This window comes from Oncorhynchus nerka, unplaced genomic scaffold (genome assembly GCF_034236695.1).
Source record: "Oncorhynchus nerka isolate Pitt River unplaced genomic scaffold, Oner_Uvic_2.0 unplaced_scaffold_977, whole genome shotgun sequence".
In the NCBI taxonomy this organism is placed as follows: domain Eukaryota; kingdom Metazoa; phylum Chordata; class Actinopteri; order Salmoniformes; family Salmonidae; genus Oncorhynchus; species Oncorhynchus nerka.
Window position 1 is genome coordinate 230,205 of NW_027040315.1, and position 16,864 is coordinate 247,068.

Sequence of the window (16,864 nt, forward strand, 5' to 3'; positions counted from 1 at the left end):
TGTTGATATTTACACTGCTATCATCCTTTCTGTTGATATTTACTCTACTATCATCCCTTTCTGTTGATATTTACTCTACTATCATCCTTTCTGTTGATATTTACACTGCTATCATCCTTTCTGTTGATATTTACACTGCTATCATCCTTTCTGTTGATATTTACACTGCTATCATCCTTTCTGTTGATATTTACACTACTATCATCCCTTTCTGTTGATATTTACACTGCTATCATCCTTTCTGTTGATATTTACACTGCTATCATCCTTTCTGTTGATATTTACACTGCTATCATCCTTTCTGTTGATATTTACACTACTATCATCCCTTTCTGTTGATATTTACACTGCTATCATCCTTTTCTGTTGATATTTACACTACTATCATCCCTTTCTGTTGATATTTACACTTCTATCATCCCTTTCTGTTGATATTTACTCTACTATCATCCCTTTCTGTTGATATTTACACTACTATCATCCCTTTCTGTTGATATTTACTCTACTATCATCCTTTCTGTTGATATTTACTCTACTATCATCCTTTCTGTTGATATTTACTCTACTATCATCCCTTTCTGTTGATATTTACACTACTATCATCCCTTTCTGTTGATATTTACACTGCTATCATCCTTTCTGTTGATATTTACACTACTATCATCCCTTTCTGTTGATATTTACACTGCTATCATCCTTTTCTGTTGATATTTACTCTACTATCATCCATTTCTGTTGGTATTTACACTACTATCATCCTATTTTGATATTGAAATGGACAATAAATACATATTGCCAGTGTCATGACGCTGGCCCTTTTTAGTGAATAGGCTAGCAGAGATGTGAACAACCCCCCCTCTCCTGTTAGGAGGGGAGGGGGTGGGCCGTTTTACAACTTATCCCCCACTTCATAAATCCCGTAAAGAGACTCTCCCTGGCCATGCAGTATGGAGAGAGAGAGAGAGAGTTTCACAGAAGAACAAAGAAACTCCAGCCAAATTCTACTACATCCCAGATTTTGAGAATAGAACAATGCTCATATTTTGGAGAATGTGTCGGTTGGTGGAGAAGCAACATTGTCCATTTTGTTTTATGTTTATGACCTCCTGAAAGACAATCCAACCCCATTACCCTAACTCTGTTTATACAGGCTCCTCAATTATGAGGCTTGCATCTAATTACTGTATCAAATGAATGAGTAAAGATGAAACTATTTGCGAAATTATGTAATGTGATGTTAACCTTTTAAAATGAGGGAATTGGCCTTCATTGTAAAGGTTAACTGTCAGTAGCCACGCCCAAGTGAATAGGCATTGGTTGGAAATCATGAACCAACCCCTTTTCTACATTTCTAAAATAGCCCCCATGACCCAATGTCAATTAAGTTCCAAATAACGGGAGGACTTGTCCTCATGTTTAAAAAGGGCTAATTCTAATTTCAACCCTACAGGCCAGGAAACGTGAGAGCTTGCACTACACGTGAAATGGTATGAACTCTGAACTAACTGATCACTTAAGAGGAAGTAGTTGACAGCCTAACAGACTGCAGTTGGAAAGGTAGCAAATCTAGTACGAGAACACTGATCGACGTGGACGAATCTCCAGAGTGAGATGAACCTCTCAGACCAGATAACCAACAATTTACCCACGTTCAGATGTGTAAGGGTTTTCCTCCTCTTCATCTGAAGAGGAGAGGCGAGAAGGATCGGAGGACCAATATGCGGCGTGATAAGTGTCCATGGTTCTTTTAATAAGAAATACTTAACATGAACACAACTGAATACAAAAACAATAAACGTGAAAACGAACGAAACCCAAAACAGTAACGTGTGGTGAAAAACACAGACACGGAAACAAACACCCACCAACAAACAGTGAAACCCAGGCTACCTAAGTATGATTCTCAATCAGAGACAACTAATGACACCTGCCTCTGATTGAGAACCATACTAGGCCGAAACATAGAAATCCCCAAAATCATAGAAAAACAAACATAGACTGCCCACCCCAACTCACGCCCTGACCATACTAAATAAAGACAAAACAAAAGAAATAAAGGTCAGAACGTGACAAGATGAGACTGACGTGAGGTAAAGAATAATTCATTGACAGAAGACTAATTGATCAGATATTCAAACATTTTGAAGAGTTATATTTGGAAAATTGTAACTTTGTAATCTGAATATTTTCCGTGGTGCCCCAACTTCCTAGGTAATTAAATTGACATGATTAGTTTAATCACGTAATAATAATAATTACACATCATTTATTTGATACAATAACAGTATTCACCTTTAATGATACCAAAGACACAACACCAGACTCTGGAATTTCACAGATAATTGATTTCAGTGACTTTTTAGAAAGGATTGTATTACAGCCTGAATTTAAAACATCTACACCCATCTACACAAAATACCACATAATGACAAAGTGACATTTTTTTTATTTTTTAAATGTTTGTAAAATGTAAATATCTAATTTACATAAGTATTCACACACCTGAGTGTTAGAATCACATGTGGCAGCGACTACAGCAGTGAGTCTTTATGGGTACAGTTCCAGTCAACATTTTGGAAACACCGACTCATTTCTTGATTTTATTTGTACTATTATCTACATTGTTGAATAATAGTGAAAAATTCAAAAACTATGAAATAACACATATGGAATCACGTAGTAACCAAAAAAGGTGTTACACAAATCAAAATAGATTTTATATTTTATATTCTTCAAATAAGAATCTTCTTCTTCACCCTTTGCCTTGATGACAGCTTTGCACACTCTTGGCATTCTCTCAACCATCTTCATGAGGAATGCTTTTCCAACGGTCTTGAAGGAGTTACCACATATGCCGAGCACTTGTTGGCTGCTTTTCCTTCACTCTGCGGTCCAACTCATCCTAAACCATTTCAATTGGGTTGAGGTCAGGTGATTGTGGAGGCCAGGTCATCTGATGCAGCACTCCTTCACTCTCCTTCTTGGTCAAATAGCCCTTACACAGCCTGGAGGTTTGTTTTGGGTCATTGTCCTGTTGAAAAACAAATGATAGTCCCACTAAGCACAAACCAGATGGAATGGTGTATCGCTGCAGAATGCTGTGGTAACCATGCTGGTTAAGTGTGCCTTGAATTCTAAATAAATCACAGACAATGTCAACAGCAAAGCACCATCACACCTCCTCCTCCATGCTTCACGGTGGGAACCACACATGCGGAGAACATCCGTTCACCTACTCTGCATCTCACAAAGACACGGCGGTTGGAACCAAAAATCTCAAATTTGGACTCATCAGACCAAAGGACAGATTTCCACCAGTCTAATGTTCATTGGTTGCGTTTCTTGGTCCAAGCAGCAAGTCTCTTCTTATTGGTGATCTTTAGTAGTGGTTTCTTTGCAGCAATTCGACCGTGAAGGCCTGATTCACACAGTCTCATCTGAACAGTTGATGTTGAGATGTGTCTGTTACTTGAACTCTGTGATGCATTTATTTGGGCTGCAATCTGAGGTGTAGTTAACTCTAATGAACTTATCCTCTGCAGCAGAGGTAACTCTGGGTTTTTCTTTCCTGTGGCGGTCCTCATGAGAGCCAGTTTCATCATAGCGCTTGATGGTTTTTGCAACTGCACTTTTAAGAAACTTTTAAAGTTCTTGACATTTTCCGGATTGATTGACCTTCATGACTTAAAGTCATTCTGGACTATCGTTTCTCTTTGCTCATTTGAGCTGTGCTTGCCATAATATGGCTATCTTCTGTATACCACCCCTCACAACACAACTGATTGGCTCAAAAGCATTTAGAAGGAAAGAAATTCCACAAATGTACCTTTAACAAGTGTCATGGTTGTCCTGTGAGGATCACAATGGGTCAGATCAGCTTGACAATAGCTGATAACAACCAGACCAGGAGGGCACTGGGCCGGTTTTGACACCTCCACACCAGGTCGTAAATTAAGCAGTAAATTGAGAGTACTCGCTCTCTACCCTCCAGTGTTGGCTAAAGGACTGTCCCTTTGTCTCCAGAGACTTTTGCCCGCCCAAAAACTCTAACGTCCAAAAAAGTGGATAATGGAACAATAATTCTAACATAAAGAACGTGAATGGGAATGGTCAGTGCGGAGATATGGAAAACTAATGTCATATGGTTGATTGATTGTTTTGTGATGCCATTAACCCTTGTGGTCAGACCCGCACAGTTTAAAAACACTCAAGACATTCAAAGAATCACGTAAAAAAAAGCCCAAACTTTATTTTGTCTCGTCAGACTTTTCAGGAAGAAGAAATACAAAAACGTTTAAGGACCAGAACCTTCCAGAACGAAGGGAACCTTCTGCTCCAGACTACATGACAAGTCATCGAAGAGACACAGACAACTAAGAAGGACACTTTGTTGGCTACAACATTATTCAATATTTATCATGTTCTTGATGATAGGGGGCAGACACCAGAGAGGATTGTGTTTATCATGTTCTTGATGATGGGGGGGGCTGGGTGAAGATCATGGGGGAGGTGGTGGGCAAGGGTCATCTCCCAGGCATCCAGCAGCATCACATCCAGACCCCTGAACATGGCCTTGAGCACCCTGTCCAGCTGGGTCAAGATCCAGTCACTGTTGATGAAGTTGTCCTTCCTTTGGTCCAGGTTGGCAGAGCGCACAACTACTACGGTCCCCGGAGCTCGGTTCAGAAGGCGAACCACCGCCTTTCGAATACGTCGTAGTCGGCGAATGTAGGCCTGCAGAGGGAAAAAGCTGAAATGGGTCGAAACGCTGATGACGACAACAGTGTCTGAACCACCGGCCAGGCCGTCCAGCTCATTAGCTACATAGTGCAGCTGACTGACACTGAGAGGGGGCCAGAATATGGGGGGTCCGTGGCAGCGGTACTTCAACAGGATGTTGTTGGGTATATTCACTGCCATGAATGGCCCCGCTCTCACATGACTTCTAAGGTTGAACTTCTTCAGCTCTGAGAGAGAGAGAGAGAGAGAGAGAGGGAGAGAGAGAGGGAGAGAGAGAAAGAGAGATCATTTTTACACACCTGAGACAAAGTCGGGTGTAAGATGTAACAGGTTTGGCAAACAACACTCACCTGGCACAAAGCTGGTGAGGTAGTCATAGTACTGTCTAACGGTGGAGTCTCCGTACATGTACACCTGCTTGCCCTTCAGACACTGGATAACGGCAGCGGGGTCGTTAAACTGGCGTATTACGACACCATCCAGCGCCCGCCATGACCCTTGGTAGTAATACCCAGAGGGAGGGGTCCTGGAGGGGAGGGGAGGGGTCCTGATAGGTGCTGCCGCTACACTGCTGCTTTCCTCATCTGGTTTGTCTGAAATGCGGAAGTTGCCGTGATGCACAAAGCTACCATCACTTTACAGATACAATCACATTTTTTCTTCACACTCTGCAATAATTTTTTGCAAAATTCCCACCTTTCTCCTTTGGCAGCACAGTGACGCTGTCAGACCCCGTTGCATGAATATGCACGTTGATGTTGATGCCACTAAAAAAAATAATAATAATTTTACGTGATTAGATAAAAAACTGTAGCAAGCTATACCATTCACCTGAACCACTGTGTAATCTGGGGGGAGAAAAGCATAAATACTGCATAGCAGTAAGATGAAACAGACAGTGCACTTTGGACTCGATTCAATCTCCCAAGTTCATCACTACAGCTGTGAAATTAAAAGGTAATTTCCCATTGAGCCGACATATTGAGCCGACATATTGGCCGTGAATGCAGTCTTCGCTACCGCGGTAACATTGCCTTTCAATGTCAAATCGTGCTACAACGCTGAACTTCAGCCTTACGGATTGAATAGAGGCCTTATTCACACACACATTATGTTTTACCTCCTACTAACCTCTGGAAGAGCAGCGCTTCTTTGCTGGTCAGATGTTGCAGATATGTCTGGGAGCTTGCCTTGAAGTGGTTGATCCGCGTGTCACAAGCCAGCTGCTTGGGCTTATAGCAGAACCAAGGTTCCCCCGTACGGGGGTCTGTGTAATCGCACAGTGGCTGCTGGTTGTTCGGCAGACACAGGTTACACTCGGTGGTCTCAGACAATAATCCAGAACGGAACAGGCTCTTGGAAGGCACCCAGTTTAGCCGTTCCTCTTGTAAGCGTCGTAGAAGATAAACTGCCTCGCTAGGATGGACCAGTGTCACCTCCACCCATACAGACCCTTCCCAGAGTAATGGAAAAATAGCAGAGTAGGTCCCATTCAAGTGGTCTAGTACCTGTCCTGCAACGCCCGCACCCAATTCTGGGGAGTGCAGCCGGGCCAGCAGGAAGTCCCCGCCACGGCTCTTGGGACGCCTCTGGAAATCGTTCATAAGGACCAGAGCCTCTAGCTGGTCCCCGACGTGCCTCTCTCTCCCTCCCCCTGCTGGAAGGATTGCAAACAGACTGTGTGCAGGGTCACTGGTCTGGTCCAGGGGTGTCGTCACGGCCAGAGGCTCTGGCCCAGCGATGGACTCCAGGGGGGGACTATCTTCCAGAGCCTCCTCGATAGAGGGCTCCTGGACCAGGTGGCTACAGAAGAAGCTCAGCTTGCGATCGAGGCCAGGAGGAGAGCCCTCGGAGCGGATGCTGCTTAAGTCCAATGTACTGTTGAGCTTCCACTATGGAGGAGATTAGAGGTCACTAAAGGGGAGAGGTGTGTAGGCTGATGCAGGTAGATAGTGATAGAAGCAAGGTCCTCACCTCCAGAATGTTGATGTTACGGAACAGGAAGAAGAGGCCTGACAGAGCCAGCAGGAGGAAGATGCAGACATATTTCGACTGACAGTCCCACATGGCTCCTGTCTAGGGTTCCAAAGGGAGGGTATTTTAATGGAATCTTTATTAATTCTGAAGGTATTCAGACCCCTTCCCTTTCTCCACATTTTCTTATGTTACAGCCTTATTCTAAAATGAATTAAATATAATGTTTTCCTCATCAATCTACACACAATAACCCATAATGACATCACACTACCCCATAATGATATCACAATACCCCATAATGACAAAACGAAAACAGGTTTTTAGAAAAACAGAAATAACTTATTTACATAAGTATTCAGATCCTTTTGCTATAAGACTCAACATTTTTGCTCAGGTGCGTCCGGTTTCCATTGATCATCCTTGAGATGTTTCGACAACTTGATTGGAGTCCACCTGTGGTAAATTCAGTTGATTGGACATGATTTGGAAAGGGCACACACCTGTCTATATAAGGTCCCACAGTTGACAGTACATGTCAGAGCAAAACCAAGCCATGAGGTCTAAGGAATTGTCTGTAGAGCTCCAAGACAGGATTGTGCCGAGGCACAGATCTGGGGAAGGGCACCAAAACAATTCTGCAGCATTGAAGGTCCTCAAGAACACAGTGGCCTCCATCATTCTTAAATGGAAGATGTTTGGAACCACCAAGACTCTTCCTAGAGCTGGCCACCCAGCTAAACTTAGCAATCGGGGGAGAAGGGCTTTGGTCAGGGAGTTGACCAAGAGCCCCATGGTTACTCTGACAGAGCTCCAGAGTTCCTCTGTGGAGATGGGAGAACATTCCAGAAGGACAACCATCTCTGCAGCACTCCACCAATCAGGCCAATATGGTAGAGACAAAACAACACAGGAGTGGTATCAGAACAAGTCTCTGAATGTCCTTGAGTGGCCCAGCCAGAGCCTGGACTTGAACCCGATCGAACATCTCTGGAGAGACCTGAAAATAGCTGTGCAGCAACGCTCCCCATCCAACCTGATAGAGCTGGAGAGGATCTGCAGAGAAGAATGGGAGAAACTCCCCAAATACAGGTGTGCCAAGCTTATATTGTCATACCAAAGAAGACTCGAGGCTGTAATCGCTGCCAAAGGTGCTTAAAAAAAATACTGAGTAAAGGGTCTGATGTAAATGTGATAATTCGGTTTTTTATTTTGAATAAATTTGCAAAAAATATCTAAACCTGTTTTTGCTTTGTCATTATGGGGTATTGTGTGTAGATTTACGAGGAAAATAACAATTTATTCAATTTTAGAATAAGGCTGTAACATAACAAAATGTGAAGGGATCTGAATGCTTGATCTGAATGGATCCGAAAGACTTAAATGGCTTACAATGATCAACATGTATGGCACTTACACAAATGACTGATGATCCGCTGAGAGAAATTGATTATAAAAAGATTATGGAGGCTGTTTTGTCATACTTCAGTGCGGCTTTTTGACATTATCGACCATAGTCTGTTGACGATGAAAAACACATGTTTTATGGCTTTACTTTATATATTGTGGATAAAGAGTTACCGGTCTAACACAGCAGAGGGTGTTCTTTAATGGAAGCCTCTCACACAAAATCCAGGTAGAATCAGGAATTCCCCAGGCAGCTGTTTAGGTCCCTTACTTTTAAATGTTTTACTAACGACATGCCACTGGCATTGAGTAAAGCCAGTGTCTACGTATGCGGATGACTCAACACTGTACACGTCAGCTACTACAGTGACTGAAATGACTGCAGTTAGTTTCAGAATGGGTGGCAAGGAATAAGTTAGCCTAAATATTTTAAAAGCATTGTATTTGGGACAAAACATTCACTAAACCATATACCTCAACTAAATCTTGGAATAAATAACGTGAAAATGTAACAGGTTGAGGTGACTAAACTGCTTGGAGTAACCCTGGACTGTAAACTGTCATGGTCAAAACATGTTGATACAACAGCAGAAGTCTATACATTAAAAAGTGTTGCTCTGCAGTCTTAACAGCACTATCATCAAGGCAGGTCCTACAGGCTCTAGTTTTGTGGCACCTGGACTACTGTTCAGTAGTGTGGTCAGTCTTAACAGCACTATCATCAAGGCAGGTCCTACAGGCTCTAGTTTTGTGGCACCTGGACTACTGTTCAGTAGTGTGGTCAGTCTTAACAGCACTATCATCAAGGCAGGTCCTACAGGCTCTAGTTTTGTGGCACCTGGACTACTGTTCAGTAGTGTGGTCAGTCTTAACAGCACTATCATCAAGGCAGGTCCTACAGGCTCTAGTTTTGTGGCACCTGGACTACTGTTCAGTAGTGTGGTCAGTCTTAACAGCACTATCATCAAGGCAGGTCCTACAGGCTCTAGTTTTGTGGCACCTGGACTACTGTTCAGTAGTGTGGTCAGTCTTAACAGCACTATCATCAAGGCAGGTCCTACAGGCTCTAGTTTTGTGGCACCTGGACTACTGTTCAGTAGTGTGGTCAGTCTTAACAGCACTATCATCAAGGCAGGTCCTACAGGCTCTAGTTTTGTGGCACCTGGACTACTGTTCAGTAGTGTGGTCAGTCTTAACAGCACTATCATCAAGGCAGGTCCTACAGGCTCTAGTTTTGTGGCACCTGGACTACTGTTCAGTAGTGTGGTCAGTCTTAACAGCACTATCATCAAGGCAGGTCCTACAGGCTCTAGTTTTGTGGCACCTGGACTACTGTTCAGTAGTGTGGTCAGTCTTAACAGCACTATCATCAAGGCAGGTCCTACAGGCTCTAGTTTTGTGGCACCTGGACTACTGTTCAGTAGTGTGGTCAGTCTTAACAGCACTATCATCAAGGCAGGTCCTACAGGCTCTAGTTTTGTCGCACCTGGACTACTGTTCAGTAGTGTGGTCAGTCTTAACAGCACTATCATCAAGGCAGGTCCTACATGCTCTAGTTTTGTGGCACCTGGACTACTGTTCAGTAGTGTGGTCAGTCTTAACAGCACTATCATCAAGGCAGGTCCTACAGGCTCTAGTTTTGTGGCACCTGGACTACTGTTCAGTAGTGTGGTCAGTCTTAACAGCACTATCATCAAGGCAGGTCCTACAGGCTCTAGTTTTGTGGCACCTGGACTACTGTTCAGTAGTGTGGTCAGTCTTAACAGCACTATCATCAAGGCAGGTCCTACAGGCTCTAGTTTTGTGGCACCTGGACTACTGTTCAGTAGTGTGGTCAGTCTTAACAGCACTATCATCAAGGCAGGTCCTACAGGCTCTAGTTTTGTGGCACCTGGACTACTGTTCAGTAGTGTGGTCAGTCTTAACAGCACTATCATCAAGGCAGGTCCTACAGGCTCTAGTTTTGTGGCACCTGGACTACTGTTCAGTAGTGTGGTCAGTCTTAACAGCACTATCATCAAGGCAGGTCCTACAGGCTCTAGTTTTGTGGCACCTGGACTACTGTTCAGTAGTGGTCAGTCTTAACAGCACTATCATCAAGGCAGGTCCTACAGGCTCTAGTTTTGTGGCACCTGGACTACTGTTCAGTAGTGTGGTCAGTCTTAACAGCACTATCATCAAGGCAGGTCCTACAGGCTCTAGTTTTGTGGCACCTGGACTACTGTTCAGTAGTGTGGTCAGTCTTAACAGCACTATCATCAAGGCAGGTCCTACAGGCTCTAGTTTTGTGGCACCTGGACTACTGTTCAGTAGTGTGGTCAGTCTTAACAGCACTATCATCAAGGCAGGTCCTACAGGCTCTAGTTTTGTGGCACCTGGACTACTGTTCAGTAGTGTGGTCAGTCTTAACAGCACTATCATCAAGGCAGGTCCTACAGGCTCTAGTTTTGTGGCACCTGGACTACTGTTCAGTAGTGTGGTCAGTCTTAACAGCACTATCATCAAGGCAGGTCCTACAGGCTCTAGTTTTTCAGTAGTGTGGCACCTGGACTACTGTTTTGTGGCACCTGTAGTTCAGTAGTGTGGTCAGTCTTAACAGCACTATCATCAAGGCAGGTCCTACAGGCTCTAGTTTTGTGGCACCTGGACTACTGTTCAGTAGTGTGGTCAGTCTTAACAGCACTATCATCAAGGCAGGTCCTACAGGCTCTAGTTTTTTTGTGGCACCTGGACTACTGTTCAGTAGTGTGGTCAGTCTTAACAGCACTATCATCAAGGCAGGTCCTACAGGCTCTAGTTTTGTGGCACCTGGACTACTGTTCAGTAGTGTGGTCAGTCTTAACAGCACTATCATCAAGGCAGGTCCTACAGGCTCTAGTTTTGTGGCACCTGGACTACTGTTCAGTAGTGTGGTCAGTCTTAACAGCACTATCATCAAGGCAGGTCCTACAGGCTCTAGTTTTGTGGCACCTGGACTACTGCTCAGTAGTGTGTCAGTCTTAACAGCACTATCATCAAGGCAGGTCCTACAGGCTCTAGTTTTGTGGCACCTGGACTACTGTTCAGTAGTGTGGTCAGTCTTAACAGCACTATCATCAAGGCAGGTCCTACAGGCTCTAGTTTTGTGGCACCTGGACTACTGTTCAGTAGTGTGGTCAGTCTTAACAGCACTATCATCAAGGCAGGTCCTACAGGCTCTAGTTTTGTGGCACCTGGACTACTGTTCAGTAGTGTGGTCAGTCTTAACAGCACTATCATCAAGGCAGGTCCTACAGGCTCTAGTTTTGTGGCACCTGGACTACTGTTCAGTAGTGTGGTCAGTCTTAACAGCACTATCATCAAGGCAGGTCCTACAGGCTCTAGTTTTGTGGCACCTGGACTACTGTTCAGTAGTGTGGTCAGTCTTAACAGCACTATCATCACAGGCAGGTCCTACAGGCTCTAGTTTCAAGGCAGGTCCTACAGGCTGGCACCTGGACTACTGTTCAGTAGTGTGGTCAGTCTTAACAGCACTATCATCAAGGCAGGTCCTACAGGCTCTAGTTTTGTGGCACCTGGACTACTGTTCAGTAGTGTGGTCAGTCTTAACAGCACTATCATCAAGGCAGGTCCTACAGGCTCTAGTTTTGTGGCACCTGGACTACTGTTCAGTAGTGTGGTCAGTCTTAACAGCACTATCATCAAGGCAGGTCCTACAGGCTCTCTAGTTTTGTGGCACCTGGACTACTGTTCAGTAGTGTGGTCAGTCTTAACAGCACTATCATCAAGGCAGGTCCTACAGGCTCTAGTTTTGTGGCACCTGGACTACTGTTCAGTAGTGTGGTCAGTCTTAACAGCACTATCATCAAGGCAGGTCCTACAGGCTCTAGTTTTGTGGCACCTGGACTACTGTTCAGTAGTGTGGTCAGTCTTAACAGCACTATCATCAAGGCAGGTCCTACAGGCTCTAGTTTTGTGGCACCTGGACTACTGTTCAGTAGTGTGGTCAGTCTTAACAGCACTATCATCAAGGCAGGTCCTACAGGCTCTAGTTTTGTGGCACCTGGACTACTGTTCAGTAGTGTGGTCAGTCCTTAAGTTTTGTGGCAGCACTATCATCAAGGCAGGTCCTACAGGCTCTAGTTTTGTGGCACCTGGACTACTGTTCAGTAGTGTGGTCAGTCTTAACAGCACTATCATCAAGGCAGGTCCTACAGGCTCTAGTTTTGTGGCACCTGGACTACTGTTCAGTAGTGTGGTCAGTCTTAACAGCACTATCATCAAGGCAGGTCCTACAGGCTCTAGTTTTGTGGCACCTGGACTACTGTTCAGTAGTGTGGTCAGTCTTAACAGCACTATCATCAAGGCAGGTCCTACAGGCTCTAGTTTTGTGGCACCTGGACTACTGTTCAGTAGTGTGGTCAGTCTTAACAGCACTATCATCAAGGCAGGTCCTACAGGCTCTAGTTTTGTGGCACCTGGACTACTGTTCAGTAGTGTGGTCAGTCTTAACAGCACTATCATCAAGGCAGGTCCTACAGGCTCTAGTTTTGTGGCACCTGGACTACTGTTCAGTAGTGGGTCAGTCTTAACAGCACTATCATCATCAAGGCAGGTCCCTGGACAGGCTCTAGTTTTGTGGCACCTGGACTACTGTTCAGTAGTGTGGTCAGTCTTAACAGCACTATCATCAAGGCAGGTCCTACAGGCTCTAGTTTTGTGGCACCTGGACTACTGTTCAGTAGTGTGGTCAGTCTTAACAGCACTATCATCAAGGCAGGTCCTACAGGCTCTAGTTTTGTGGCACCTGGACTACTGTTCAGTAGTGTGGTCAGTCTTAACAGCACTATCATCAAGGCAGGTCCTACAGGCTCTAGTTTTGTGGCACCTGGACTACTGTTCAGTAGTGTGGTCAGTCTTAACAGCACTATCATCAAGGCAGGTCCTACAGGCTCTAGTTTTGTGGCACCTGGACTACTGTTCAGTAGTGTGGTCAGTCTTAACAGCACTATCATCAAGGCAGGTCCTACAGGCTCTAGTTTTGTGGCACCTGGACTACTGTTCAGTAGTGTGGTCAGTCTTAACAGCACTATCATCAAGGCAGGTCCTACAGGCTCTAGTTTTGTGGCACCTGGACTACTGTTCAGTAGTGTGGTCAGTCTTAACAGCACTATCATCAAGGCAGGTCCTACAGGCTCTAGTTTTGTGGCACCTGGACTACTGTTCAGTAGTGTGGTCAGTCTTAACAGCACTATCATCAAGGCAGGTCCTACAGGCTCTAGTTTTGTGGCACCTGGACTACTGTTCAGTAGTGTGGTCAGTCTTAACAGCACTATCATCAAGGCAGGTCCTACAGGCTCTAGTTTTGTGGCACCTGGACTACTGTTCAGTAGTGTGGTCAGTCTTAACAGCACTATCATCAAGGCAGGTCCTACAGGCTCTAGTTTTGTGGCACCTGGACTACTGTTCAGTAGTGTGGTCAGTCTTAACAGCACTATCATCAAGGCAGGTCCTACAGGCTCTAGTTTTGTGGCACCTGGACTACTGTTCAGTAGTGTGGTCAGTCTTAACAGCACTATCATCAAGGCAGGTCCTACAGGCTCTTTTGTGGCACCTGTTTTGTGGCACCTGGACTACTGTTCAGTAGTGTGGTCAGTCTTAACAGCACTATCATCAAGGCAGGTCCTACAGGCTCTAGTTTTGTGGCACCTGGACTACTGTTCAGTAGTGTGGTCAGTCTTAACAGCACTATCATCAAGGCAGGTCCTACAGGCTCTAGTTTTGTGGCACCTGGACTACTGTTCAGTAGTGTGGTCAGTCTTAACAGCACTATCATCAAGGCAGGTCCTACAGGCTCTAGTTTTGTGGCACCTGGACTACTGTTCAGTAGTGGGTCAGTCTTAACAGCACTATCATCAAGGCAGGTCCTACAGGCTCTAGTTTTGTGGGCCTGGACTACTGTTCAGTTTTGTCAGTCTTAACAGCACTATCATCAAGGCAGGTCCTACAGGCTCTGTACTGTTCACCTGGACTACTGTTCAGTAGTGGTCAGTCTTAACAGCACTATCATCAAGGCAGGTCCTACAGGCTCTAGTTTTGTGGCACCTGGACTACTGTTCAGTAGTGTGGTCAGTCTTAACAGCACTATCATCAAGGCAGGTCCTACAGGCTCTAGTTTTGTGGCACCTGGACTACTGTTCAGTAGTGTGGTCAGTCTTAACAGCACTATCATCAAGGCAGGTCCTACAGGCTCTAGTTTTGTGGCACCTGGACTACTGTTCAGTAGTGTGGTCAGGTGCCACAAAGAGAGACCTCGGAAAATGTAATAAATACAACATACAACATCGTATAAAATATTCTGGGCCCTCAGTTTCCCCTCTCAGTGAGCTCAGGGACAGACCGTTGCTATTTGTGATTAGAAGTAATCAGATAGGCCTGTTTTATGACGTTTCCACTGGATCAGACCAGTTTCCCTTTCACACTGAGTGGTTGTGGAAAGATCTGGAACGATGATCAGGGTGTAATCGCTGCCTAAAGTGCTTCAACAAATACTGAGTAAAGGGTCTGAATACTGATGTAAATGTCATTTTTCAGTCTTTTACATTTTTATACATTTGCTAAAATATCTATAAAAAAAACTGTTTTTGCTTTGTCATTATGGGGTATTGTGATGTCATTATGGGATATTGTGATGTCTTTATGGGATATTGTGATGTCATTATGGGGTATTGTGATGTCATTATGGGGTATTGTGTGCAGCTTGATGAGGGGGTAATCAATTTTAGAATAAAGGCTGTAACATAACAAAATGTGGGAAAAGTCAAGGGGTCTGAATACTTTCCGAATGCACTGTAAACATATCGCCCAGAGAGAGAGAGAGAAGAACTTTGTTTTACAGGTTAGTTTTATTGTCTTATTTCTGGCCTAGTGTAGGTCTTATCTGATCATACATTGTACTGTGCATGCATGAGAACTGAGGACAGTCTCTGAAAACTTCTAGAATCTCGCCACGGCTTAATTAACAGTAGCGCAAACTATGAAAACACAGTGGTAACATGCACATACTGTACAGGCTACAGCAATTAACAGTCTCTAAACAATAACATCTACTGCGTTAGAGCGTTGGACTAGTAACCGGAAGGTTGCGAGTTCAAACCCCCGAGCTGACAAGGTACAAATCTGTCGTTCTGCCCCCACTGGGGCGGCAGCGTAGCCTAGTGGTTAGAGCGTTGGACTAGTAACCGGAAGGTTGCAAGTTCAAACCCCCGAGCTGACAAGGTACAAATCTGTCATTCAGCCCCCACTGGGGCGGCAGGGTAGCCTAGTGGTTAGAGTGTTGGACTAGTAACCGGAAGGTTGTGAGTTCAAACCCCCGAGCTGACAAGGTACAAATCTGTCATTCAGCCCCCACTGGGGCGGCAACGTAGCCTAGTGGTTAGAGTGTTGGACTAGTAACCGGAAGGTTGCAAGTTCAAACCCCCGAGCTGACAAGGTACAAATCTGTCGTTCTGCCCCTGAACAAGGCACTGCCCCACTGTTCCCAGGCCGTCATTGATAATAAGAATGTGTTCTTAATTGACTTGCCTGGTTAAATAAAGGTAAAATAAACTGGGCATTCAATGCAATACAGGCACTATTATAATCAACATGGAGTATCTGAAATGTACATAATCTGTACTGTGGCAAAGAAGGGGGTCGAGTGATAAGTGGCAGATATGTGAGAGCAGAACTAATAAACGGGCTCTGCCCGATCACTAAAATGGCCACCCCTGTCAGAACTACAGATCACAAAATGGCCGACCGCCAAAACTACAAGTCCCAGAAGCAAAGGGAACCCTCAGAAGGTGGAGCCGACCCACAGATAAAGGGGCAAGAAAAACCAGGAAGAGAGAGAGTGCTGGAAGGATCTATGAACAATAGAGAAAGAGACAATAGAGATGGGCTGGATTGTTTTGGACTTACCTGTTGGCGTTTGGACATGGACCTACCAAGAACCCGATTCGTGTACCGAACCCTGCTATCCTTGACCTCGCCTACGGCCTGGGTGGACCAGGACAGAGAAATAAACACACAGGTACTGTCCTGTTCGAAATAACTCTCAATCTTGGGTGATTTGGTGACAGTTTACCACTTAATTTGTGACAAACGCTCCTAACCTTGAAGAGGTTTGCCACAGTACATTCAGCCTAAAAGTAACAGTTTGCAGTCGATCATCATTACGTAGCATTTACCCACCCGATAATAAACCCCACAACACATAATCTTCCTGTAATAAACACACTCAACTTGCCAAAAAGCCAGAACTTACATCTTCTTCTTCCGTGCAACTAAAAAAACACTGACCTGGATTGGGAAGGGTCCGAGTCAAAATGTGCATTCAGGCACACTGGTTGAAACCAGAAGGCTGTGATAGACAGCTGGGAAATCATCCAAACAGAATGGTTGGTTAAAGTCACATGGTCTTCTTCTTCTGTTGGTTTTATGGCGGACAACGCCCCAAAAGGTTTATTGCCGCCACCAACTGGACGGTATAAAAAATAAATAATAACCCAATAAAATAAATAAGTAATAAAATTAAATAATAAATAATAATAAAATTAATAAATCCTCCATACGTAATAGTGAAACTAACTTAATCTGCCCTAATTAAAATAGTACAAACTCCCACTTATTCCTTCTTGTAGTTCTCCATATCTCCCTTCTCAGGCTCTAGGACCGTGTGCCAATATTCCATGGTCCTCCTTCGCTGAGAAATCTTTCAGGA

General features: G+C 44.5%; 1 protein-coding gene across 3 annotated transcripts; it reads right to left on the reverse strand.

The window, feature by feature from the left end:
- Positions 1 to 1,721: 1,721 nt before the first annotated feature.
- LOC115117316 (NXPE family member 3-like) lies at positions 1,722 to 16,531 on the reverse strand. 3 transcript variants are annotated; one of them, XM_065016455.1, is made up of 7 exons: positions 16,444 to 16,531; positions 16,063 to 16,140; positions 6,715 to 6,816; positions 5,872 to 6,632; positions 5,437 to 5,507; positions 5,091 to 5,333; positions 1,722 to 4,967 (listed from the first exon to the last, which is right to left on the reverse strand). In XM_065016455.1, exons 2-7 carry the CDS (start codon positions 16,078 to 16,080, stop codon positions 4,417 to 4,419), a joined length of 1,746 nt encoding a protein of 581 aa, XP_064872527.1. In that variant the 5' UTR covers positions 16,081 to 16,140; positions 16,444 to 16,531; the 3' UTR covers positions 1,722 to 4,416. The 3 variants fall into 3 exon arrangements, with proteins under 3 accessions (XP_064872527.1, XP_064872526.1, XP_064872528.1); XM_065016454.1 differs by having other exon boundaries at positions 16,409 to 16,492; XM_065016456.1 differs by lacking the exon at positions 16,063 to 16,140 and having other exon boundaries at positions 16,444 to 16,522.
- Between the last annotated feature and the right edge of the window lie 333 nt (positions 16,532 to 16,864).